Below are 24,594 nucleotides of genomic sequence, written 5' to 3' on the forward strand. Positions count from 1 at the left end.
TAGCAGTTTGTGATATTCATCAACAAAGAAGTGTCTCAGTTGTATATGTACATTTATTGTTGATATGAGGTAATGTAGTTGCTTTAAGTTTTCTCCAGAGTCACTGGATTTGGAGTCTTTTATAATTATATGGACCATATAGAGGAATAGTCAGTAGTAAAGCAGACTTCACTTCAAGTCAGTTATTTTCCATACTGCATCAGTAAGACCCTGTCTCCATCCTCACTAACATTTATTTTCACATCCTCATGAAAGTGGTATTGTGATTTGAATTTGCGTTCTCTAGTAATTAGTGATTTTGAGCATCTTTTCATGTTTTTATTGGCTATTTGTATATATTTTTTTTTCTAGAGAAATGTCTGTTCAAGGCCTTAGCCCTTTTTTTTTTTTTTTCCTTTTGTGCCCGCACCTGCGGCATTTGGAGGTTCCTAGGCTAGGGATCTAGTCAGAGCTGCAGCTGCTGGCCTATGCCAGAGCCACAGCAACACCAGATCCAAGCCATGTCTGTGACCTACACCACAGCTCACAGCCACGCCAGATCCTTAACCCACTGGACAAGGCCAGCAATCAAACCTGCGACCTCGTGATTCCTAGTAGGATTTGTTTCCACTGCACCATGATGGGAATTCCCCATTTTTTTTTTTTAATCAGATTGTTTTTGTGTTGTGTTAGGAGTTCTCTCCTTATTCTGGATATTAATCCCTTATTAGATGTATGATTTGCAAATATTTTTATTCCATTCTGTGGGCCTTTTACTTTCTCGATAGTGTCCTTTGAACAAAGCTTTTGAATTTTGATGAAGTGTAGTTTGTCTAATTTCTCTTTTGCTGCCTGTGCCTTCAATGTCATATTTAAGAAATCATTGCCAAATCTAATGTCGTGAGGCTTTTCTTCTGTCTTTTCTTCTAAGAGTTTTGTAGTTTTAGCTCTTAGGTTTTAGGTTTTTGATCTCTATTTTTTCTAAAAAAAAATTTTATTAAAGTATAGTTGATTTATAATGTGTCAATTTCTTCTGTACAGTGAAGTGACTCAGTCATACATATAGATACATTTTTAAATATTATTTTCCATCATGGTCTATCCCAGGAAATTGGATATAGTCCTCTATGCTGTACAGTAGGACCTCATTGTTTAACCATTCTAAATGTAATTGTTTGCATCTACTAAGCCCAAACTCCCTGTCCCTCCCACTCCCTCCCCCTTCCCCTCGGCAACCACAAGTCCATTCTCCATGTTTGTGAGTTTGTTTTTTGGCACAAATGAACCTTATCTCTGTTTTTTAATGTGTTGTGTGTGTGATTGTGATGCATTCTTCTGTTTAAAAAAAAAAAAAAGTGCTGCTTTAGCCACATTCTAGAACAGTCGTTAAATTCTGTGACTGAAAAGTAAGGTGTTAGCTGGAACCACCTTACTTCAAGATCCAGGAGCTGGAATACTTGGGAGAGATGTGTTATCAGAAGCTTTATCAGTTTCAAAGTTAAGATTATTTCATTCTTGTCCAAACTAGTTATTTAAGTTCCCTTTAAAGTAGCTGACTAGGGAAGTTCCTATGTGGTGCAGTGGGTTAAGGATCCAGTGTTGCTGCAGCTGTGGCACTGGTTGCAACTACAGCAAAGGTTCGATCCCTGGCGCAGGAATTTCCACATGTGGCAGGTGCAGTTAAAAATAAAGTAGATGATTAGCTAAAAGAACATGGTCCTTTGATTGCTGCCTGGTGAAATTAGAAGCTGTTATAACATTATGGCTTAGATAAGTTTAGCAGTGGGGATAGGATAAGAAGTAAAGGAGTCTATCAGGTGGGGTCCAGAACAAAAGGATTAGTCTTGTTAATCCTCTTCCAGGCCAGTGTCTTTACCAAAACCATTTGTAATTTTCACTGATTTCTCAATCTTATCTTTTCTCCCAGAATATCACACTGTAAGAGGCAATGAGGTGTCTGGGAACATAGCAAAAAGAAACTTGCCCACCTGCATTTTCATTTAAAGCTACTTTTAGGAGGCTATCTAATGCTTGTTCAAGAGAACAAAATAGATAACAACTATAACATTCAATGATGAGAGACAGCTAAGTATTCTGAAACTTAGACTAAGTGGTTAGGGTGAAACATACTTTGATTTATGTGTCCTTCATGTGGCAGTTTTTTTGGTCCTCTTTTTCCAGGGCTCTCAGATATCAGATATAACCAGCAAGGAGCTCCATTCCCAAGCACAAGAACGCCTGCAACACTACTTCATGAGCAGGGCTCTGGAAGAGAGATCCCAGCAGCACAGGGAGGCCCTGATGGCTCAGATCAGCACCAACATTGAACAGTTATTGAGTATGTGCTTATTCTATTTTTGTTTCCTACAAGGAGCAGCCTCTGCAAGATTCTATAACATCAAAAAATTTCAGAAGAAAAATACCATTCAGTGGTCTATTAGCCCATCTCCTGTCCTCAAAAATTTCTACTTCTAGATCACATCAGCACACAATGTTTTCAAGTGATTCATATCCGGTGACCTTTTTGACTGCTTCCACAGCCTTGCAATTGTATACTTCATATGTATCATCTCAAAGTTATTCATTTTAAAGATGCCGAGCTCTACTAGCTGAACTCCATTATATAGTCTAAAAAGCTTTTTGATCATATTTTAAATTTTTTTTAGAGCCACACCTGCAACATATGGAAGTTCCCAGGCCAGGGGTCTGATCAGAGCTGTAGCTGCTGGCATACACCACAGCCACAGCAGATCGGAATCCAAGCCATGTCTGCGACCTACATCAAAGCTCATGGCAATGCCAGATCCTTAACCCACTGAACAGGGCCAGGGATCAAACTAAGTCCTCATGGACACTAGTCAAGTTTGTTACCACTGAGCCACAACAGGAATTCCTGATCACATTTTAAAAGTAGATAATGACAGTAGTTACAGTGCCATTTTATATTTTTAATGAAGTGTTTTCACAAAAATTAATTCATCTGCTTCTCATGACATTTAATGAGAGATTCCATCCCTGAAGCCAGTGTTTCAGTTGGCCTCTGAAACACTTTTAGTATTTGTGGAGCAAAAAGGGCCAGGGTCCTCTGTTTATTACTATTACTTAGAAATTTTGTGTTTTCGAATGGATAGGTGGCTATAACTGAGCTTCTTGTCTGTAAGGTCGCTTTCTGCTATTGTTTTGAAAGTTCCTGGAGTTCCCACTCTGGAGCAGTGGGTTAAGGATCTGGTATTGTCTCTACAGTAGCTGCGGTTGGGGTTGCTGCTGAGGTGCAGGATCAATTCTCAGTTTAGTGGGGTGGGATAAACAATTCAGTGTTGCCACAGGTGTGATATAGGTCACAGCTATAGCTCAGATTTGATCTCTTGCCTGGGAACTTTCATATGCTGAGGTTACAGCCAAAAAAAAAAAAAGAAAGAAAGAAAGAAAAGGTTCTTGTTATTTTAAATAAACTGTCAAAAAAAAATGTACCTCCTTTTTTTCGTCCTTTCCTTTTAAACACAGAATGACAGGGGCTACAACTTGTGAATAGCCACATGCTATCTACAGCTGGCAATGGTAATTGATTCAGAATTGGGACCTTGTTCCTGCCTTCTATTGCAGAGTTCCAACTCTGTAGTTTCCAAGTTCCTATTTGTTTTGTACAGAACTTTTCCACTCACATGTTTATTTTCTGTTTACTCCAGAAGCACCAAGTCTGAAGGAAGCAGAAGGAAAAGAACCTGAGCTCTTTGTAAGCAGATCTAGGCCTGTGGCAGCCAAGGCCAAGCAGGCACATCTCACCACCCTGAAGCATATACAAGCACCCTGGTGGAAGAAGCTTGGGGAAGAAGCAGAAGATGAGATTGATGTCCCAAAGGATGAACTTAGTGTAGAATTAGGAACTTTATTCATTGGTGGAACCAAACCTCCTTAAGGAGTTACTGGAGGAATGACACAAAACTCTCTTTCAATAGATTATGTTGGTTCTTCCTCTGACCTGCTAGTGCTGTCCTAACTCATGGTTTTCCAGAGTTTCCTCTCCACACAAGACTCAAAGGCAGTAAGCAAAGAATTACCTTCTACCTCTCTCTCAGTTCTCTTTTTCTTTTCTCCATGCCTCCTTCCTTGTCCACACAAATTGGTGTGGCTTTTATTGTGGAACTAAACTCACATGGTATTCCTCTGCTATTAGAAATGTGTTATTTTGTTATTGTTGTTTCTCTATTTTCCAACTAAAGTGTTTTCTAAATAAATATTTTCAACAATTGTTCTGAAAAAATTGTCAGCATTACTTCAACTTTTCACATTTATTATTTAGAATTTCTGTTTTTCTTTTAATATAGGAAATATTAAATTGCTCTTGGCTTTTATTAAGGTGAGGACAATAAATGGTCAATTGAAGGACATTTAACTTTTCTACAAAACAGTGTTTGAACTCATTTTATTTTTAAAAGGAACTACATTAAAAAAATCCTCCTAATATTCAATACAAGAAATATTTTTCCAGATAAAATTACATTCTTTCTATTAAATTATGAGAACTGCATAACCCACTATTTCCATTTTGGCTTTATCTCCTAGGAATCTCACAGCTAAATACAATGCTTAATTTCTCTTATGATTTTAGGTACCTATATAATTATTCAGTTCCAACCTAATAATTTCTGATTTCCCTGTTTATCTTTTAACTGTATTTTAATGCAAGAAGCCTCCTCAATTTGTGTTTGTAACAAAGCCTCACCTGCATTCCCAAACCCTTCTCTTAAAAGCCTTAAGCTGCTAGAGTAGGGCAGCAAGCCCTCTTACCGCCAAAGTTCAGATGAAATTTTACTGCATGTGAGGAAGGAATAGAAACAAAACCTAGCTGTCTGTGTGTAGGGGCCATGGGGATAGGAAACATTGTAGCCCCAGACACAAGTAGAGAACCAGTATTGCTGAGGGATGGATAGAAACAAAAACTCTCTCTCCTGGGAGTGGAGGGGGAAATTACCTTGGGCCCAGAAATCCTGCCAATATAAAGCAGACGTCTACTAATGCTGCTAATGAAAGGAAATTTTCCTGTTAAAGACCAACCACAAATATGAGGTAGTTTGACTGCCCTGCCTGGGGTAGAAGGGTAGGAACCTGGGGAAAGCCCTACCTCCAATCCTAGGAAGAAGAAACGTGGCCTAAGATTCAGGCTAGATTGGGAAAACAGACCACCCAAGTACCAACAGCAAGCCTAGCACCAAGTAATAAGCAACGGTAGTGTACTGCTGAGGTAAAGGATGGTGTATGGAGAGAGACGCCCTCTTTGTGGCAAAAGTGTATAGGGATGGCTGAAAGTGGAGGTGGAGCAGGAACACAAAAACCTTCAAGCCTTCCAGATCCCACTCTAAACATAAAAAAACACCAGCTAAAAATTAGAGGAGTTTGAAGACTATATAGCGCATTAAAGATAAAAAGAAAAACCAAACCCAGCTTAACTCCCGACTGGTTCAACTCAATCTCCCTGCAATACTGCAATGTAATTTTTTTAGTTTTATCTATTTATTTGTTTGTTTGTTTTGCTGTGAGGGCTGCACCCATGGCATATGGAGATTCCCAGGATAGGGGTCCAATCGGAGTTACAGCTGCCGGCCTACACCATAGCCACAGTAACACGGGATCCGAGCCACATCTGTGACCTACACCACAGCTCGTGGCAATGCCAAATCCTTAACCCACTGAGTGAGGCCAGGGATAGAACCTGCAACCTCACGGTTCCTAGTCGGATTTGTTTATGCTGCATCACAATGGGAACTCCCATTTTTTTGTTTTAATTTCTGCCTTAATGCCGTATTACCTTCTGACTTAAAATGCTGCTATGTTTACAATATAGCAATTCAGTATTACTCATATATATGAAAAATACATGACATGAAAAAATTATTTTATCAATATTTAATCAACAACTTGTCATAATTTAATTTTGAGGACTTGCTCACATCAAAGCTTATTTTCTATAGAGAAAAATGTACCAGAGTGGGTATAATATAAACACAATTCTTAACATTTCATGTTTATAAACCTATAGAGTACCTAGAAATAGAAATTTCTGTGGTTAATAGAAATTCTGTAGGAAAGCTACTCTTCACGATGTTTTTCATTTTAGGAATATCCATATCCATTTAGGTCATTTTCAAATTATGACAAAAAAGAATCCAAATGCGATAATTGCTACTGAATTTTAATGATTAATTTTTAAAGACTTTATTCATCTTATAGCTGAAAGTTTGTGCTCTTTGACTAGCATCCCATTCCCCTTACCTCTCAGCCCTTGGTAACCACCATTCTGCCTCCTGTTTTTGAGTTTGACCTTTTTTTTTTTTTAAGATTCTACATATAAGTGAAATCATACAATTTTTCTCTGATTTATTTCAGTTAGCATAATATCCTCTTGTTGTCACAAATGGAGGATTTCTTTCTTGTGACCAAATAATATTATATATTTATATTTTCTTACATATTATTTATCCAAAGATCCATTAACACTTAGGTTGTTTCCATATGTTGACTATTGTGAAAAATGCTGCACTGAACATGGGGTTGCAGATATCTCTGAGACAATGGAAATGGCATCTTTAGAATTCCATAAACAGCAATGATATCTTTCAAAAAATGAAGGAAATATATTTTTTCCAGAAAAACAAAGCTGATCATAAAGGAAAAACTAAAGATTTTTTAGACAGAAGAAACAGGATACAAGATAGAAATTAGATCTATACAAGAAGTGAGGGAGGAGTTCCCATCGTGGCTCAGTAGTTAACAAATCCGACTAGGAACCATGAGGCTGCGGGTTCGATCCCTGGCCTCGCTCAGTGGGTTAAGGATCTGGCGTTGCCGTGAGCTGTGGTGTAGGTCAAAGACACAGCTTGGATCCTGCATTGCTGTGGCTCTGGCATAGGCCGGGGGCTAAGACTCCGATTCAACCCCTAGCCTGGGAACCTCCATATGCTGCGAGAGCGAGCCAAGAAAATGGCAAAAAGACAAAAAAAAAAAAAGTGAGGGAAATTGTAAAAATGAAAGAAAATGTAAAATTTTTTTCTTATTTGTAATCAATTTAAAAGTTAATTGTCAAAGAGAATCTCAAAAGCAGAAAAAGAGAAGTGACTTGTCACATACAAGGGATTCTCAATATCAGGAGTTTTGTCGTCAGAAACTTTAGAGGCCAGAAGGCAGTGAGCCTATGTACTGAAGGTGCTAAAAGAAAATAACAAATCAAAACTGTCAGCCAAGAATCCTATATCTGACAAAACTATCTTTCAAGAGTATGAGGGAAATGAAGACATTCACAGAAAAACAAAAGCTGAGGGAGTTGATGATCACCAGACTTGCCCTGCAAGAAATGCTCTAGAGAGTCCTGCAGGGTGAAGTGAAAGGTCATTAGACAGTAACTCAAAGCTGTATGAAGAAATAAATATTTCATAAAGGAATTTGAGTAATGCCAGGTGTCTGTCTGAAGACAACAGCATCTGAGAAAATGGAAACTCTACCATTTGGATGATTCAGTGTATATATCATAGATTCATGGCTGCGCTTTTTCATAGTCTCAAACATTTTTTATTTAGGCTGTTGCAAAATAATTTGTACATGTAATGGGGATATGTAAAGTCTCAAACGATGCCAGAAAAGTTATACATTTAAAATAAGACCTAGGAGTTCCTGTCATGGCGCAGTGATTAACGAATCCAACTAGGAACCATGAGGTTGCGGGTTCGGTCCCTGCCCTTGCTCAGTGGGTTAACGATCTGGCGTTGCCCTGAGCTGTGGTGTAGGTTGCAGACGCGGCTCGGATCCCGCGTTGCTGTGGCTCTGGCGTAGGCCGGTGGCTACAGCTCCGATTCAACCCCTAGCCTGGGAATCTCCAAATGCCAAGGGAGCAGCCCAAAAAATAGCAAAAAAATAAAAAAATAAAAAATAAAAAATAAAAATAAGATCTAGAAGACAAAAACATTTATAGGAATCATCCTCACAGGTCACATTTACATTTAAAATAAAAGCAACCATAGGGAAGTATTAGTCGAGGATTTTGTTTGTTTTTTGTCAGCACCCTCAGCATGTAGAAGTTCCCAGGGCAAGGATCGAACCCATACCACAGCAGAGACTGGAGATGCTGTAGTGACATCACTGGATCCTTAACCCACTCTGCCACAAGGGAACTCCTAGGCCAGTTTGTTTTTAAATATCTACCTCTGACTTCTAAATGTGTTCACCTGAGTTTGTAACTGTCTCAAAGAAAGGAAGGAAATACCATGTTCTCAAAGGCCTACTTCTTTGCCAAAGTGTCAAAGACATTCACGGTAACCGAACTATATTTACACTGCCATTCTAAAGCACTCTTATGAATTAAAGAGCTCAAAAGTTATAATCCAAAAAATATGTTTCCTATTTCTTAATAAAATTGTAAACATTCTACTTCACCTCTTCACTGTGTTCCTTGAAGAGAAGTTCTATAGTTTCTTTGTCAGCCAAATAGAGGATGAACTGAAGAGCCTGTGTTCTGTGGGCAAAAGTTAACAGACACATACCTAATGTCTGTGAGACTAAAAAAATATTTGGAGAGTTGTACATCTGCATGTTACAGTTGGAGTAATGAGTCTCAAATTCGATAAAAAAAAAAAAGCAATGTAATTAAAAAAAAAATTAAAGTCTATGTTTTCCCTTAAAGAGTCTACAGTGTAAAACAATAATTTCCAATATGTTGTTCATAGACTTCTTTCTGTAGGGAATAGTCCTGAGACCTCTTTGGGGTTTTTTGTTTGTTTTTATTTTGTTTTTTTGGTTTTTTTGTTTTGTTTTGTTTGTTTGGTTTTGTTTTTTTAGATATACCATTTTATTGTTTGTAGGACAGCCATGAAAAATTATGCAAAGGGCTATAGCCCAGACTCCAACACAAGTCTAAATGGAATACTAAAAAACATTTTAAAATAACCAAATAAGTTCTGTAGAATTGTAACATAGTCACTGAAATAAAAACTCAGTACATGGTTTAATCATTTGATTAAAGACAGCCAAAAAGAATTAAAAGCTAGGTATATGAAAATTGCCCTAGATACAGTGCAGAGAGAGAAAGCAAATAGTTTTTATTGAAAATGAGAGGCAAATGTCTTTTTTTATATTACTCAATGAATTTATTACATTTATATTTGTACAATGATCACCACAACCCAGTTTTATAGCATTTCCATCCCAAACCCCCAGCGCATTCCTCCACCCCCAAACCTGTCTCCTTTGGAAACCATAAGTTTTTCAAAGTCGGTGAGTCAGTATCTGTTCTGCAAAGAAGTTCATTGTGTCCTTTTGTCAGATTCCACATGTAAGTCAAGTCCTGAGACCTCTTCAGTTACCATAGGATCAAAACTAGTTTCATAATAATACCTCAATGTTATCTGCCTTTTAGACTGTGTTGATATTTGCACTGATGGTACAAAAGAAATGGTGCTGAAATGCTAACAGGAATCAAGGCAGAGGCACCTGACCATTACAGTAACCACTGTATTCTTCATGGTCATTCATGCACAATACTGAAATCAAAAAGTGACCACCCTCACTTCCCATTGTGGCTCAGTGGATTACAAACCCAACTATTATACATGGGGATGCGGGTTTGATCCCTGGCCTCACTCAGTAGGGGTTAGGATCCAGCATTGCTGTGAGCTGTGGTATAGGTCACAGACATGGCACAGATCCTGCGTTGCTATGGCTGTCGTGTAGGCCAGCAGCTGCAGCTCCAATTAGACCCCCAACCTGGGAACTTCCATATGCTGTGGGTTTGGTCCTAAAAAGAATGTTCTCATAAAGCAGTAAAGATTAATTTTATTAAACTTCAGTATGAATTCACATTTGGATACATACCAATATTAATTAGTTTAAAGGTATTCAATAAAATTATATAAACTTATTATTTGATAAATCATTTAAAACAAAAGTATTATGTGTATTATATCTGTATATAGGAAATACTGAATGCATGTGTATGTGTGTGTCCCTCAACACTTCTGCACATTAGCTGGTGAAATCAACCATGGTGGGTATGCCTACTTCACAGAAATCAGTAGATAGTTGGTATATGTATAAGGAAAATTTTGCTCTTGGAGAAACATTTCCTCCAGTTATTAAACATTTACTAGCACATCACTGCTTATAATCCACCTAAACAAACGTTCTGTGAAATCTGTGATGGTTAATTTTATGTGTCAATTTGACTGAGCTAAGGGATGCCCAGAGTGCTGGTAAAATTTCTGTGAAAATGTTTCTGAAAAAGATTAGCATTTGAATCAATAGACCAAGTAGAGAAAATCTGCCCTCCCCAATGTGGGCAGGACTCTGTTGAGGGCCGGGCCGGAACAGAACAGAAAAGGAGAAAGAAGGGCCAATTCGGAGTTCCCATTGTAGTGCAGCCGAAACAAATCCGACTAGGAACCATGAGGTTGTGGGTTCAATCCCTGGCTTTGTTCTGTGGGTTAAGGATCCGGTGTTGCAGCTCGGATCTGACGTTGCTGTGGCTGTGGTATAGGCTGGCAGCTACAGCTCTGATTCAACCACTAGCCTGGAAACCTCTATATGCCACAGGGTGGCCCTAAAAAGATTAAAAAAAAAAAAAAGAAAGAAAGAAAGGCAAATTCTTATTGTCTCTTCTTGAGCTAGGATGTCTGTCCTCAGACACAGTAGCTTCTGGTTCTCAAGCCCTTCAGACTCTGGGACTTGTACTAGCAGACTTGGGCCTGCCTCAGACTGGGAGTTAAACTATTGACTCCCCCTCATATTCAAGCCTTTGGACTGGGACTAAATTAGACGGCTGGCTTCCCTAGTTCTCCATTTTGCAGAAGGCAGACTGTGGAACTTCTCATCCTCCATACCCACATGATGCAATTCTTATACTAAACCCCTTCTTATATATATTTATATAATAAAACAGAATTTTACTAGTTCTGTTTTTCTTAGGAACCCTAATACAGAGTCCTCATAAATATTTAAGTATATCATGTGGTCTTGAAACCCAAAAGTTTAAGAACTCCTGATCTAAGATATTCATTTCAGCACTAGTCTTTAACAGTTGATCCCTTTCTTAGTCTATTTGAGAATGATATGACTTCATCAAATCATCCCACCCTGCCTCTCCAGGAACTTAGTTATACTACTACTACTGATGCTGCTTCTGTGTAACTGTTGTCATTTATTATGTGATATGTGCCTGATTCTGATAAATATTTGATGACCATTATACTTACAATGTCCCTTATCTTGTAGGAACATTTATAATTTTCATTTTACAGATGTAAAAACTGAAACTGCAAGACACTAACTTGCCCAAGTTTAAATCCAGGTCTTTACCACTCTAAAATGAACCATTTATTCATTTCAATTAATTATCCATTCATTCACTCAACCACTCTTTTGGTACTTGAGATTTATATAGGTATTTAACTGGTTGTGTGAAAATGGCCCATCCACTTTATGAAACACCTCTTGATGGCTGGGATGGGGTCCTATAATTTTTTTAGTCCCTCTACTGGTATTTATGAACTTTGAGGTACTCAAGTAATAATTGTTTCTCAGTATTTGACCAAGTGTCTATTACCTTGGAAATTTTAAACTCTAATAAGACACAACTATTTACTCAATAAATATCTATAAACATCTATGATGTAAAATATGTGTGCTAGATGCAGAACACAGAGAGTCTCTGCTAATGGAGTTTACATTCCAATAGAAGAGATAAACATTAAACAAGTAAATGATTTAAAGTATGATGTGTTGCAGCACAGCGGAAATGAATCTGACCAGTATCCATGAGGATGTGGGTTCGATCCCTGGCCTCACTCAGTAGATTAAGGACCTGGTGTTGTGAGCTGTGGTATAGGTTGTAGACGCAGCTCAGGATCCCATGTTGCTGTGACTCTGGTGTGGACTGGTAGCTACAGCTCTGATCTGACCCCTAGCCTAGGAACTTCCATATGCTGCAGATGCGGCCCTTTAAAAAAAAAAAAACAAAACAAAACCCAAAAGTATGACATCTATTATTTTGCAGGAAATAATGTATATATGAAAGTCCCTAACTTTGTCTGGAAGATGACCAGAAGCCCCTCAAAGAAGAACTGACCAGTCCAGGGAGTAGAAGGGGAGTGTTCCAGGCCAAGGGAATAAAAAATACTCTATCTACTCAACTAAAATGTTATGAAGAAGGCACTTAGAAACTATTTATTGAGTGTGGATTTGGCTAGCCCACATGGAAAGTGGTCTTTCCAAGTCACTAAGAGACTGAAGCAATTTTAAGTGCTCAGAATTTTCATGTAATATACTCACAAGAATAAATGATAAAAAGAATAGAAAGATTAATAAAATAACTCAGATTAAAGTAATAAATGTAGAATAAATAAACTGGCTTCATAGAATGCTCACATAACTTAGAGAAGACAAGAAAGTTGTAGCAAGGTCCTGGATGGCCATCTCTAGAGTGTGCAACCCTTGGCACTACACAGGCATAAAGGGAAAGTCACATATCTTAATGGAAGAGTCTCCCAGGGAGTAGAAACTTAATACGTGTGTCCCTACCAGAGTCCTCTAAGGTGTCTTTTTACTGGGTCTGTAAATTATGCAGCCAACTACTTCATTTGTATTAATCAGTATTTCTCGGGCCTGTCAGCCTAACGTAAATGCGTGTAAGGAAAGGAAATGAGAAGGTGCGTAATCTTGAAGGCTGAGAGGAATAAAGCAAGAGAGAAAGGCTGAGACTACATTCCCGTCAAGCATCAGAAGAGAAGCTGTTAACTCCTGGTTATACAAAACCTATTAACAGCTTAGTTTTGACTTTAGGTTGAATATGTTTTTCTAAACAGCATGCTTACAACTCTCAAGTAGCAAATGCAGAAAATCTCTTACTTGTTAAAGAAATCTTCTAATAAAGATCAAGAAGAGTTTATTTGGCAGAACGGGACAATTTATTGGCATTTAGGACATCTATAGACTTTCTCACAGTATCTGCTTTACATGCAAATCATCAAAATTATTAGTTATGTTAGCAATGGTGGGGTGCCTGTTAATCTTGGTGATGTTCTTGGCTAGAAGTACTGATGAGGGTAGGCTTCAGTGGTACAGTCCTTGAAAGGAGCTATGAAGTGTATTAGAAATATCAGTTTGATATGTAACTTGAGTTCTAGTGGCCTCTTTGAGCTAGTGTATTAACTCACTAAATATAGTTTTATCCTGAGGCACCTTTAGAGTACTTGGGAGTTCTCCAAAAGAGGGGCCTACTACATGCCATAAGATGCATAATAAGAACATTCTTCAAACTGATGGGCTAGAGAATTCCCCTTCACAAGTCTTGCTTAAAGGCCTGAGATTTATTCTTAGATCCCAGATAAAAAATAAACTACATAAGTGCCTGACACATGATCTGTGCTTAGTATTTGTTGAATAAGTGTTGAATAGGAGCTGTATGGTTATGTTCCCTAGGAATTGTCTTCTGACTTCAGATTCCTCATGCCATTGGATCTAGATGCCTTAGTATGAAAAAGTCACCACTGCTCCCCATATGACTTATATATTGTAAATGCTCAATAACAAATCACATAGAAATAGTGCCTGAGTTCTTGTGGCATGAATGTTGCTTCGCCTCTACAAAATACTGTGGACTCATCCCTTATAGAGAATAGGCCACTTATTTTAGCCATTCCCCTGCTTTGTCTACAAGGGCTTCCAAGAGTTTCTGCCTGGCTCCACATGCTCCATGAAGTATCCAGAGCCTGCCGATTTTGTCGGAAAAGACTCTTGAAGTTAGAACGGCCTACATTGGCGATCCCATCGTGGCTCAGCAATTAACAAATCTGACTAGCATCCATGAGGGTGCAGGTTCAATCTCCAGCCTTGCTCGGTGGTTAAGGATCTGGCATTGATGTGAGCTGTGGTGTAGGTCACAGAGGCAGCTCGGATCCTGCATTGCTGTGGCTGTGGCATAGGCTGGCAGCTACAGCTCCAATTTGACCCCTAGCCTGAGAACCTCCATATGCTGTGGGTGTGGCCCTAACAAGCAAAAAAAAAAAAAAAAGAAAGAAAGAAAGAAAGAAAGGAAGGAAGGAAGAAAGACCTCCATCAATTCTCCTGGAGTCTGGCTTATTCCAGGCCTTAGAATCAAAACAGCTCTGACATCCCTCACCCCTGAAGACATAGTAGGAGTTTTTTTTTTACAATGGTTTCTTCTTCAGCTTTCAGAAGAGCAGCTCCCAGCAAGACCATAGCTGGGAGACAACTCTTGCCATCCCCCAGGCAAGGATGCCTGGTCCTTTAGTTCTCCTGTTCTCATATATGCCAGAGCCCTGCCCACTTTTGAGCAAACTGCTGCTCAGCAAGAGCCTAAAGACAAGCATCAGGGCCTAAACATCAAGGCAGGAGCAGAAACTGGCAAGTTTCTGTATCCCTCAGGCATCTCTGATGCTTCTGAGAAAACTGAACCAGGACATTTACTCATTCTACCCTTGCAGCCCTCTCAGAACACAACCTGCTATCCTTGCTCTCCATCCCAAAGCTCATCCAGCAGCAGGCAAGGAAACACCACAGCTCCACAGACAAAAGAGGTCCTTGAATCCCAACCTCTTCTGTCCTCAAAGATAGACCATCTACAGAGAACTGTGGAGAGCACAACTCTCCTGGGCAGGAGCTGGAAAATACACATCAAGGCTGCTATACTTTCCAAATGTTAAGGCAAACAAGAATTTGAAACAAAACTCATTAGGCCTTGTCTCAGTTTTCCTAAAGCCAGCTCAGTCTCTCCTTGAGCCTAGTGCCTAATCAGGAGTGCCAACCTTCCCAGGAGCAAAGTCAGAAGAAAGTTCCAATTCCTATCGAGAACCTCCTCTGGCATCTGTTTCTAGGAGTCAATTGGTATAAAGGATGACTACCAGATGGGACATAGAAACAAATGGACTGAAATCTATCCCATATCATATTGGCCTCCTTGGGACACCAGAATAAATAATTCACAGAACAGCAGTCCATCTGTCTTCTGCATAGGTGGAACATTTATTCCCATCTACTGCCACTGCGTACTGTAAGAAATGAGCAACCCAAGTATGCAAAGTATCTCTCTGCATTTCCAGAGGAAACAGCTATGACTACTTATGAGGGCCAGGGATTTCTGAAGAACAATCTTTTCTTAGGTTCTGAGTATTGGGTATCTGTATACTCTGGATCTGTCCGGTATTTTTGCTGATGTAGGGGAATATAACTGAAAGACAAGACCTCCGCAGGCAAATAGACACAGATACTTTCACACAAAATCCAGATCTCATAGACTTCTTCACTCTTAGGGAATCATGATTAATGAGGATTTTATTTAATGACTGTATTTAAATATAACACACACAGAACAGCTGTATGAGAGGCCTACACATTGTCAGGGAGCAGGTTCAGCTGTTGATGCACTTGCCTGGGTGCCTCATTACTAAACAGCTGCAGTTGATATTCAGCAACATTCCTTGCTTACTGACCTCAAATAAAATCTCTCCGAGAGCCTGCAGAAGCCCTTCAAGCCTCGGCTCATGTTGGGCCCTGGACGTGCTGCTCTGTACATTCCAGGTTTTAAGAAGTCCAAGAGAATGAAGCAAAAGCCAGCACGCTTGGTCTGTTTTTCTAAAATTACAGTCCCCTGCACCCACTATACCCCTTCTCTGTTGTATTTTTTCTAAGCATTTGCCATCTACCATATTACAGTTAATCCTTGAACAACATGGGAATTAGGGGCACTGACCTCCTGAAATGGTAAATCCCAGAATAAATTCTAGTCCATTATCCCTATATATGTTTCTTTGTTACAGGTGGTTCTGTATTCATGGGTTGAACCAACCACAGGCCAGAAAGTGCAGTACTATGGTATTTATTATTGAAAAAAAAATCAGTGTTTTCTTAGACCAGGGCAATTCACACCTGTGTTGTTCAAGAGCCAACTGTTTAGTTTTTTCTCTCCTCACTAAATTATTGTTTTCAAAATGGCAGGAATTTGTTTTCCCTTGATCTCAGCTATATCACCAAGTCCAAGAACAGTACACACTAATTACAGGGGACTACAATTTAGATGGTCACCAGAAAATGCCTTACTGATGTTTGATCCACAAAGATTTATGTAATAAACATTAGCACGAGGATGCATAGGGTGGGCTGAGTGCCTGACACACAGTAAGTCTCAATAAATTCAAATAATACTAATTGTCAAGGGAGTCCCTGATATCACAGGAGCTGGCTACTTTTATTCCTTTCCTTAGAGGCTCTGTGACTGTTACTGGAGCACCTCACTGACTCCTCTTCCAGTACCAGAGCCCTCAACCCTCACCTTCTGCTTAAGGGCCAGTTCTGGCACCACTTATTCAAAGGCATTCTCTAGTATTCACTACTTTCCCTCTAACTCAAATCCTTAGAAACATCTCTGATCCTTTCATACAGATGCCAAGTTCTACCTAGTTCGAGTCACATTAGTAAGTCGCTGTTTGTGAAACTCACTTTAATCTGGTTCTCATTTTTCATCAGTAAAATGAAAAAGTCATATTAGATGTCCTACTTTCCGGTCTAATATTTTATGACTCTAAGAGCAAAACCCACATTCTTTACCCTCCTCACAGCTCATTCAGCAATCCTAATGGCAGCTGGTTTCTGCAGTGCAGAGTCTCCGCGAATGCCCAAACTACAATGTCGATCAGTCTTGACCAACCCCGCCCGCGGAGGTATCAGAAGCAATAAGCGCAGCCACTTTACTTTGGAAACACCTGACCTTACCAAGAAGGCCCGCCCTCCCGGCATTTCCGGCTCTTCCCCAAATTTTCTTCCGGAACACTTTCTCGGGTCTGACTCCACCCCTCCCCCACTCTTTAGAGTCTATTGGCTGTTTCTTTGAGGAAGTGGAGCATTTCCTGACGTTGATTGGTCTCGGTCATTGTTGACGGGTTAGGTACAAACAAGGCGTGCCTGGTCTCCCTGGTAACGCCCTGTCAATAGCCCTGATTGGTCCATATCCTAATCCCAGTTTCCGTCCCAACAGCGAGTGGTTGAGTCCCGCAGCGGGGCGCGGCGGAGGTGGGTGTCGTGTACGGGATTCCCGAGCTGACGTGGCTTAAATTTGGGAGGGGGGCAGCTGGCGCCTCCGGCAACAGCCTCTTCCAGGTGAGTGGGGGGCACTCCCCAACTCCTCCCTTCCTTGAGCCTTGTAACGGTCACCCCCACCACAAGGCCCGCAGGTCTGCCGAAGCAGCCACACTCGGGTCCCCTCCCTCCCGCCTCCTGATTTAGTCCTGGATCCGGCCCTTTAATCCACCTTCCTTCATCTACGGGGCCTAGTTCCAATCGTTTACTCGCCAGCTGGCGCCGCTGGATGGTTTCAGGGTCGCCCTACACGGCCTCCAGGCACATATGCACTGTCCGCCCCCTCCTTTGGACTTTTCTCCTCTGGGATAGGCGGAGAAAGGCGCTCGGGTCAGCCCTGTCCGCACAGCCTCGTTCCCTAAGCAGCCTGCTCAGGCCGACCTGTGTACGCAGCAGCCGACGTCGGAGAGAACCTGCCCGGCCCCTCTGCGGTCAGGCCCTAAACAAACTTAGTGTCTGGAAGGGGAGGCGGGAGCCAAACAAATCCAAGGTCTTGAGGGCGGATATCACAGAAACATTGGCGCTATTAACGCAAATGTGGGTCTGTCGAACGATCCTGGATCCTGCTACTGAGTTGCTGGGGAGGTTCAGAGAGAGGGATGATCCTTGCAATCCCATTAAGACTAAAATCCCAGGAATCGGAGGGAGTCAGGTTATTAGAGGAAAGGGAACCCTGAAGAAAGTTCTGGAGGAAAAAGAACTTGATTTGAAAATGGAGGATGTTTATTCTGCGTAACAGGTTGGTGTGTAGGAGTGTTAGGGGTAGATAACCCCCCTCGACAAATGAGGAATATATTTGTCTGACTTGAAGAGTTTCAGTTGGTCTGTGGGGAGAAGACAATTTAAGAGTAGGGCAGAGATATTTAAAGATCGCTGGATAAGTACTTTCACTTTTGGAAATAGTTGGAAGCTTTCCGAGCTTTTAAAGAATCTCACAGTTTTGTGCAAGATAGCACTAGAGAGCTCACTACAGAAAGGCTGGAGGCCTTTTCAGAAGCACGAAGTAATTAAATTTGGATGATCAGAATGATTATGAACTGTCAAAATCAGTAAGTGTTCTTTTGGAAGTGACAGGATATGGTCATGGAATAGATATAGGGAAGAGTTGAAGAGAATTAAAAAATTGCAGACATTGTACACTGACTGTTTCACAGCTTTTACGTTTTATTCTTTGACCATGGAATGACCATTTGATGCTTTTCTCTTTGCTTGTTAAATTTGTTCGAGTACATCAGTACTTTCCAAGTATTTTTAATTGCACTATCAGTAATACATATTTGAGTAACTATCCTCTAAATACTGTATACTCAATTATAAATAATATATGAATAACACTATAAGTATGTAACTTATATAATACACAAAACATATTTAAAAGGATAAAAAAAGTCTTGCTGGAGTTCCCGTCGTGGCCCAGTGGTTGACGAATCCGACTAGGAACCATGAGGTTGCGGGTTCGATCCCTGGCCTTGCTCAGGCGTTGCCGTGAGCTGTGGTGTAGGTTGCAGACGCGGCTCGGATCCCGCGTTGCTGTGGCTCTGGCGTAGGCTGGTGGCTATAGCTCCGATTTGACCCCTAGCCTGGGAACCTCCATGTGCTGCGGAAGCGGCCCTAGAAAAGGCAAAAAAAAAAAAAAAAGTCTTGCTTATTTTCTAGGACACTCCCCACCAAATTTGAAAATCACATAAAGGTGTTTACTTATGTTTTTGAGAAAGATAGTTGCTTCTCTGAAGAATCCTCCTTTTTTTTGGGGGGGGGACTTTCATTTCTCTGGGATGCAGCCTTTCATAAAAATAATTATTGTTAGGATTAATTCTTATTTCCTTCTGCTTAAATCTTAAAAGTGTCTCTGTTTTTCCCCTTTACATTAGTGGATTAAAAGGATGTTGATTTTATTCTTGTTTATAAAAAAATAAATCACTCAAACTCTTCTAGCTTAACCACTGTTAGTAATAAATTATTTGGGACACATTTCACCACTCATCATTACATATTAGCTTATTGTTAGGAACCACTATATGAGAGGATGTTAGGGTCTGTAATACTCTATTTTTAAATAAGCTTTTAAATAAACCAACAAATGTGCTTTTGGTAAAAGTAATTTTGATACAAAGGGATGTAATATAAAACCAAAAATCTCATTCTCTTCTATGGACTGACCCTTTTCCCCATTCCCTATTTCCCAGGAAGCAAGCACTGTAAATAGTTTATTCTTAAGAAACTTTTTGATCGTTTTCAAGCACACAGGTAATATATATTTCCTTTTCTCTCACACAAGTTGAATCATAATATGCCTGCTATTCCGTACCTTTTTCTTCCCACTTAATACTATAAGGTATTTTTCCATACCCATAAATATAAAACTACCTCATTCTTTTAAAGGGCTTTACAACATTCCCTAGTAGAAATATCAGTATATGTTTAGCCTGTCCCCTGTTGATGGACATTGAGATTTCATTCAGTCACTAGCCATCACAAAACTGCAGTAGTGAATATCCATGTACATGTATCCTTGTGCCTCTGTGTGAGCCTGTCTATGACATAAACAATATGGAATTCTTTGGGGTTCCACTACTCTGAATCATTTCATTTTAGTGCTTATATGACTCTAAGTATTATATACATTGTATGGGTGCCCTCTTACCTCCAGCCCTGTTTTTAGTCCCAGTGGAGAATGTTGGGTGATGAGGTTACTTAGAAAATAGGTTATCTTCTGTATCTCTACCAGCCAAGAAGCTTTGTTGAGCTCTAAGACTGGGAAAATTAGTGGACTTCCCTGTGCCTTAATTTACTTACCTTAGTGCTGGGGATATTGATAGAACTCCTCCTTGGGTTTGTTTTAATAATAAAATGTGTAAAGTGAGGAGGATAAATAAGTTAGTATGTGTAAAGCAATTGGAGCAATACTTAGTGCATAGTGCTGTTATATAAATCACAGCTACCACTTCCTTCTAAATTTGTATAATGAAAATCGTAGTTTTTTGTATCATGAACAATAGTTTCACATTTTCTAATTGTAAAACTATATCATAATATTGCACATGCTTTTCCCAGATATATAGCACCATTTTGTATCAGTTTCTTAAACTGGTTGAGAATCACTTGGAATTAAGGAAGACTACTGAGGCTAAATTAAATATGCATTAAGTTTGGGGAGTGACATGGAAATATAATCATTTTCTGTGTTGTAGTTTCTGTGGGAAAATGTGAGTTAAATTCCAAAGCAAATGGTGTGTATGTATGTAGTCAGAGGCATGTGCTCACTGTCTTTAGTTACTTTATTTCCCATGCCTTTTGTACTAGATTTTCTGTGGTTAAGAACATGTTCTATATTTCTTTCTTTTTTTTTTTTTTTTTTTTTGCTCTTTAGGGCCACACCCGTGGCATATGGAGGTTCCCAGGCTAGGGGTTGAATTGGAATTACAGCTGCCAGCCTACACTACAGTCACAGCAATGCCAGATCCGAGCCACGTCTGTGACCTACACCACAGCTCAGGGCACAACGCAATGCCAGATCCCTGACCCACTGAGGCCAGGGATCGAACCTTGGATTCATTTCTGCTGCACCACAACACAAACTGTTTCTTTTTATATCTTTGTGACTCTCAGCATAATTCTCTACACCAAGTAAATATTTTGAAAATCGTTATTGATAGCAGTGAAGACTGAAAAAGTAAGACTCGTTTAATTCTAAATGCCACCTCCACGCACAAGTGTCGAAATCCTGTGGCAGGATTTGTAGGAGTGGCCAACATTGACTTTGAGGGATTGTTTTATTTGCCTGAATGTTTTATTGAAGCCTGGCCTTGGCATGAAGCTCTTTATTTTATTATTTTTCCAACTTTCCATTCATGGTCTCGGTGCTTTAGAAAGTAATAGCAAGAACATTGCTTGTCCAGATATTCCTTACATGAATTTATTACTATATATTTTCCCCTTTACTAATTTTTATTTATACATCTGCCAGTTCTGTCCTGCAGTGAACCTGTCGCAGAGGGAAACCCATCTCTCTTTATTTAGCTTAAGCAAGGCTGCTTAGTAGCTCTCTTGGCCTTGAGTTCCCAGTCCCTCAGCTACCTAATGCACTTTATCTGTGCCTGAGATGCCCTTTCTTTTACATTTTCATGTTATTCCTTTGTCAACAGCTATAGGAATGACTCTTGCATCATGGAGTCATAATCCTGGACATGAGAATACCCCTTGTCAGTCTTACTCATTTTAAGATGAGGAAACTATAAAGTGATTGCCCAGTATAATACAACTTCTTTCTGTTGGAGACAGGACTGAAAGCTCAGTTTCTGGCTCCGAATTTGGTGCTTTTCCCACTAGACCATCTACTTTCTCACAGACCTCTCAGATTTTGAATCAGGTTGTGAGGGATGTCTTTTACTTTGGCCTGAAATGGTTCTTCTTTGACAGTTATGTGAAAGAACCTATTTTCCATTGAAAGAGTGTTTTTGTCTTGTTCAATAATGCTTATTTAGTGGAGGACCTTGAAATGTCTTGGTTTCTTTGAGTGTCAGTTTTTCTCATCTATAAAATGAGGATGATGATAACATATACCTTCCAGATTTTATAAGGGTTAGAAAAGTATGTATACAGAGTGTCTGATACATTTTGCTCAGTAATTGTTGCCATTAATAATATCTTCTGCTCCTCTGTGTATGTTCTTCATGTGCAATAATTAGTAGCATGATGATGGAGATCTGCCCTTCTAGGGAGGATGCATTAGAATCTTGTGTGTTGTAATGGTGGATTGTCGGGGGCAGATTTAGTTTGGGAAAAAACATTCAAGATTTTAATTTTATATTTGAAAAATGAAAAAAATCACATTTTCACAATAGAAATTACATATCCATTGCAGTCTTCATGACTAGTAGTGATATGCAAAAGATTTGAGCTAGGGGATACCATCCTGGGTGCTTTTTGGTTTCTGTTGAAGAACTTAGACCTGTTGACCTATGGAGTTTCCCATAGTCTGGGAATCGGACTTTCACTGGGGGCAGTTCAGCATATTGCCCTGTCTTCTGCACTTCCTGGAAATTGGCAGCTGGATCCAGAGGCTTCACCAGATTGAGGATTGATTGCTTTGGCAAAACTAGTAGTGGTGGAATGTTCTTTCATTAAGAGGCACATGGTGTATGGTTTTGCTCTTTGAAGCTAGGAGCTATTGATATTCAGTGTCTAGATCCATGAATTTATTACAGGTTGCAAAATATTAGACTAGATATTCCAGTTCTACCATTTGTTTTCATTTATTACTGGAATAATTTTACAAGGAGAGATATGTCCCTTCATTTACTGTTTGCTTCCTGCATGGTAAAGTTCAAATAGAAAAGGCAAGGTAAATCCTTGCACTTACCTAGTTTTCCTAATACATAGTTTAGATGATGACCAGTTGATTATTATTATGAGCTTGTGAATTTAAATATTTGGGGTGGATTTAAATATCTGTTGCAATTTAATTCATATTCTTACTAGGAGCTGAGTTGTTCCTTTGGCTGTTGGGAACCTCTTCAGTTTGTCTCCTGAGTCCTTCTGATGTGACTCTAGGTTAGTCTTTGATAGCTTCCATGATATTTTGTGTGATAAGATGTTTCAGGCTCATTTTGTGTATTTACTGCTTCAGAACTGGAATCAGTAGTTTTTCCAAGAAGCCCTCCTATTAAAAATAATTATTTTTAGTGGGGAATAGTATTTTAAGACTCCAGTCTAGGCTCTATAGAGATACTTATTGCTTCTCAGTTTGTCATTGTTGCCTTTTCGGTGGACAGAGCTAAGAAAGTATATGTACTAAGGTAAAATATCTTATAGGTTCATACTGATACTTTGAATATACATTTAAGATTAATTTTTATCTTGAGGTTCTTAATTTCTTCTATATTATATTTGTATCTCCCTTTTTCATAATGAAAATATGACAGAATTACTATGCCCATAGCTACTCATTTATTTTAGTCCCACATGATGCATACAATAGTCAAGAAATAATAATGCTGATAATGACCACCGCCAGTTTTGGTTGTTAAAGTTTTTACAAGGTTTTTTTTGCATATGCTATTCATTCTCCCCAATTTTAAAAATTAGAGCCCTATATATTGTCAGAGTTTATGCATTAAATACAATGCTCTCTCCATCCCAGTCTTAGTTCTATGAGTAACATATTTATTGCTCACCACCAGTGCTTATGGTGGTGTTTCTTTAGCCATTTTGGTTGTCTCAACCTTTCTAATAGATGCCTTAGGAGAGGCACCTAGGAAAAATGTTTTTCTTACACTGCTGTTGAAAAGTCTGATCATAGTCTTCTTTTTTTTTTTTTTTTTTCTTACAAGACACATGATATTTTGGCCTAAATCTCAAAGGATTTTTTTTCTTTTTTTCTTTTTGGGGCTGCACACATGGCATATGGAAGCCCCCAGGCTAGGGGTTGAATCTGAGCTGTAGCAGCCGGCCTACACCACAGCCACGTGGGATCCGAGCTGCATCTGCAACCTACACCACAACTCACGGCAATGCTAGATCCTTAATCCAGTGAATGGGGCCTGGAATTGAACCCACATCCTCATGGATACTAGTTGGATTCATTTCTACTGAGCCACGACAGGAACTCCCCCAAAGAATTTTTTTTTAAGTCCATTAGTTTTACTAGAATAGCTTATTGGTCATTCTGGGTTGATAGTCATAGGTACATGGTGGCTTCTTTGAATTTGTTACTTCAAATTTTTAGAATTTCAGAAAAGTGCTCTTGGGCTTTGTTTTTAGGTTTGTTCTGTACCTTTCCTTTGGTTTTCTTTTTCAGGGAATCCTATTCTCATCGCTTATCTTCAATATTTAAGATGAAGGTTGAACCTGTGTCCTCACGGATGCTAGTGAAATTTGTTAATTGCTGAGCCACAGTGGGAACTTTGTGGAATGATATAACATGAAACCTTTGGGATTGTTTTTTTGTTGTTGTTGTTCAGCATAATTTCTTAGAGATTCATCTAAATTGTTAGCTATATCACGTTTGTTCCTTTTTATTGCTATGTTGCATGCCATGGTATGTACATACAAACATACCTTGGATATATTGTGGGTTTGGTTTCAGACTACTGCAGTAAAGCTAATATCACAATAAAGTGAGTCACACAAATTTTTTGATTTCTCAGTGCATGTAAAAATTATGTTTACACTATATTTTAATCTGTTAAGTGTGAAGTAGCATTTTGTCTAAAAAATTCTTTATTGTGAAAAGTGCTATCATCTGAGCCTTCAGGGAGTTGTAGTCTTTTTGCCTGTATGGGGTCTTGCCTCAGTGCTTATGGCTGTTGACTGACCAGGGTGGTAGTTGATAAAAGTTGGAGTGATTGTGGCAATTTTAAAAAATTTGCTGCATCAATTGACTCTTCCTTTCCTGAATACTTTCTTTGTAGTGTGCAGTGCTGTTTGGGAGCATTTCACCCACAGTAGAATTTCTTTGAAAGTTGGAGTTGTTCCTCTCAAATC

General features: G+C 39.3%; 2 protein-coding genes across 7 annotated transcripts in view; both read left to right on the forward strand.

Moving 5' to 3' along the window:
* Positions 1-4,240, forward strand: part of IQCB1 (IQ motif containing B1) — a 59,680-nt gene extending 55,440 nt beyond the window's left edge. For both annotated transcript variants that reach the window (XM_047791218.1, XM_047791226.1), the window contains 2 exons: positions 2,161-2,317; positions 3,666-4,240. In XM_047791218.1, the coding sequence (XP_047647174.1) occupies positions 2,161-2,317; positions 3,666-3,895 (387 nt within the window). In that variant the 3' untranslated portion in view covers positions 3,896-4,240. The remainder of the gene's footprint in view (positions 1-2,160; positions 2,318-3,665) is intronic.
* Positions 4,241-16,998: 12,758 nt separating this feature from the next.
* The window catches only part of GOLGB1 (golgin B1), a 91,380-nt gene continuing 83,784 nt past the window's right edge, over positions 16,999-24,594 (forward strand). For 3 of the 5 annotated variants that reach the window (XM_047791248.1, XM_047791257.1, XM_047791266.1), the window contains exon 1: positions 17,013-17,130. The gene's annotated coding sequence lies outside the window, so the exon portion shown is untranslated. Of the gene's footprint in view, positions 17,131-24,594 lie in introns of all 5 variants that reach the window. The other 2 variants (XM_047791239.1, XM_047791275.1) reach the window with 2 other exon arrangements.

Source organism: Phacochoerus africanus, chromosome 1 (genome assembly GCF_016906955.1).
Source record: "Phacochoerus africanus isolate WHEZ1 chromosome 1, ROS_Pafr_v1, whole genome shotgun sequence".
In the NCBI taxonomy this organism is placed as follows: domain Eukaryota; kingdom Metazoa; phylum Chordata; class Mammalia; order Artiodactyla; family Suidae; genus Phacochoerus; species Phacochoerus africanus.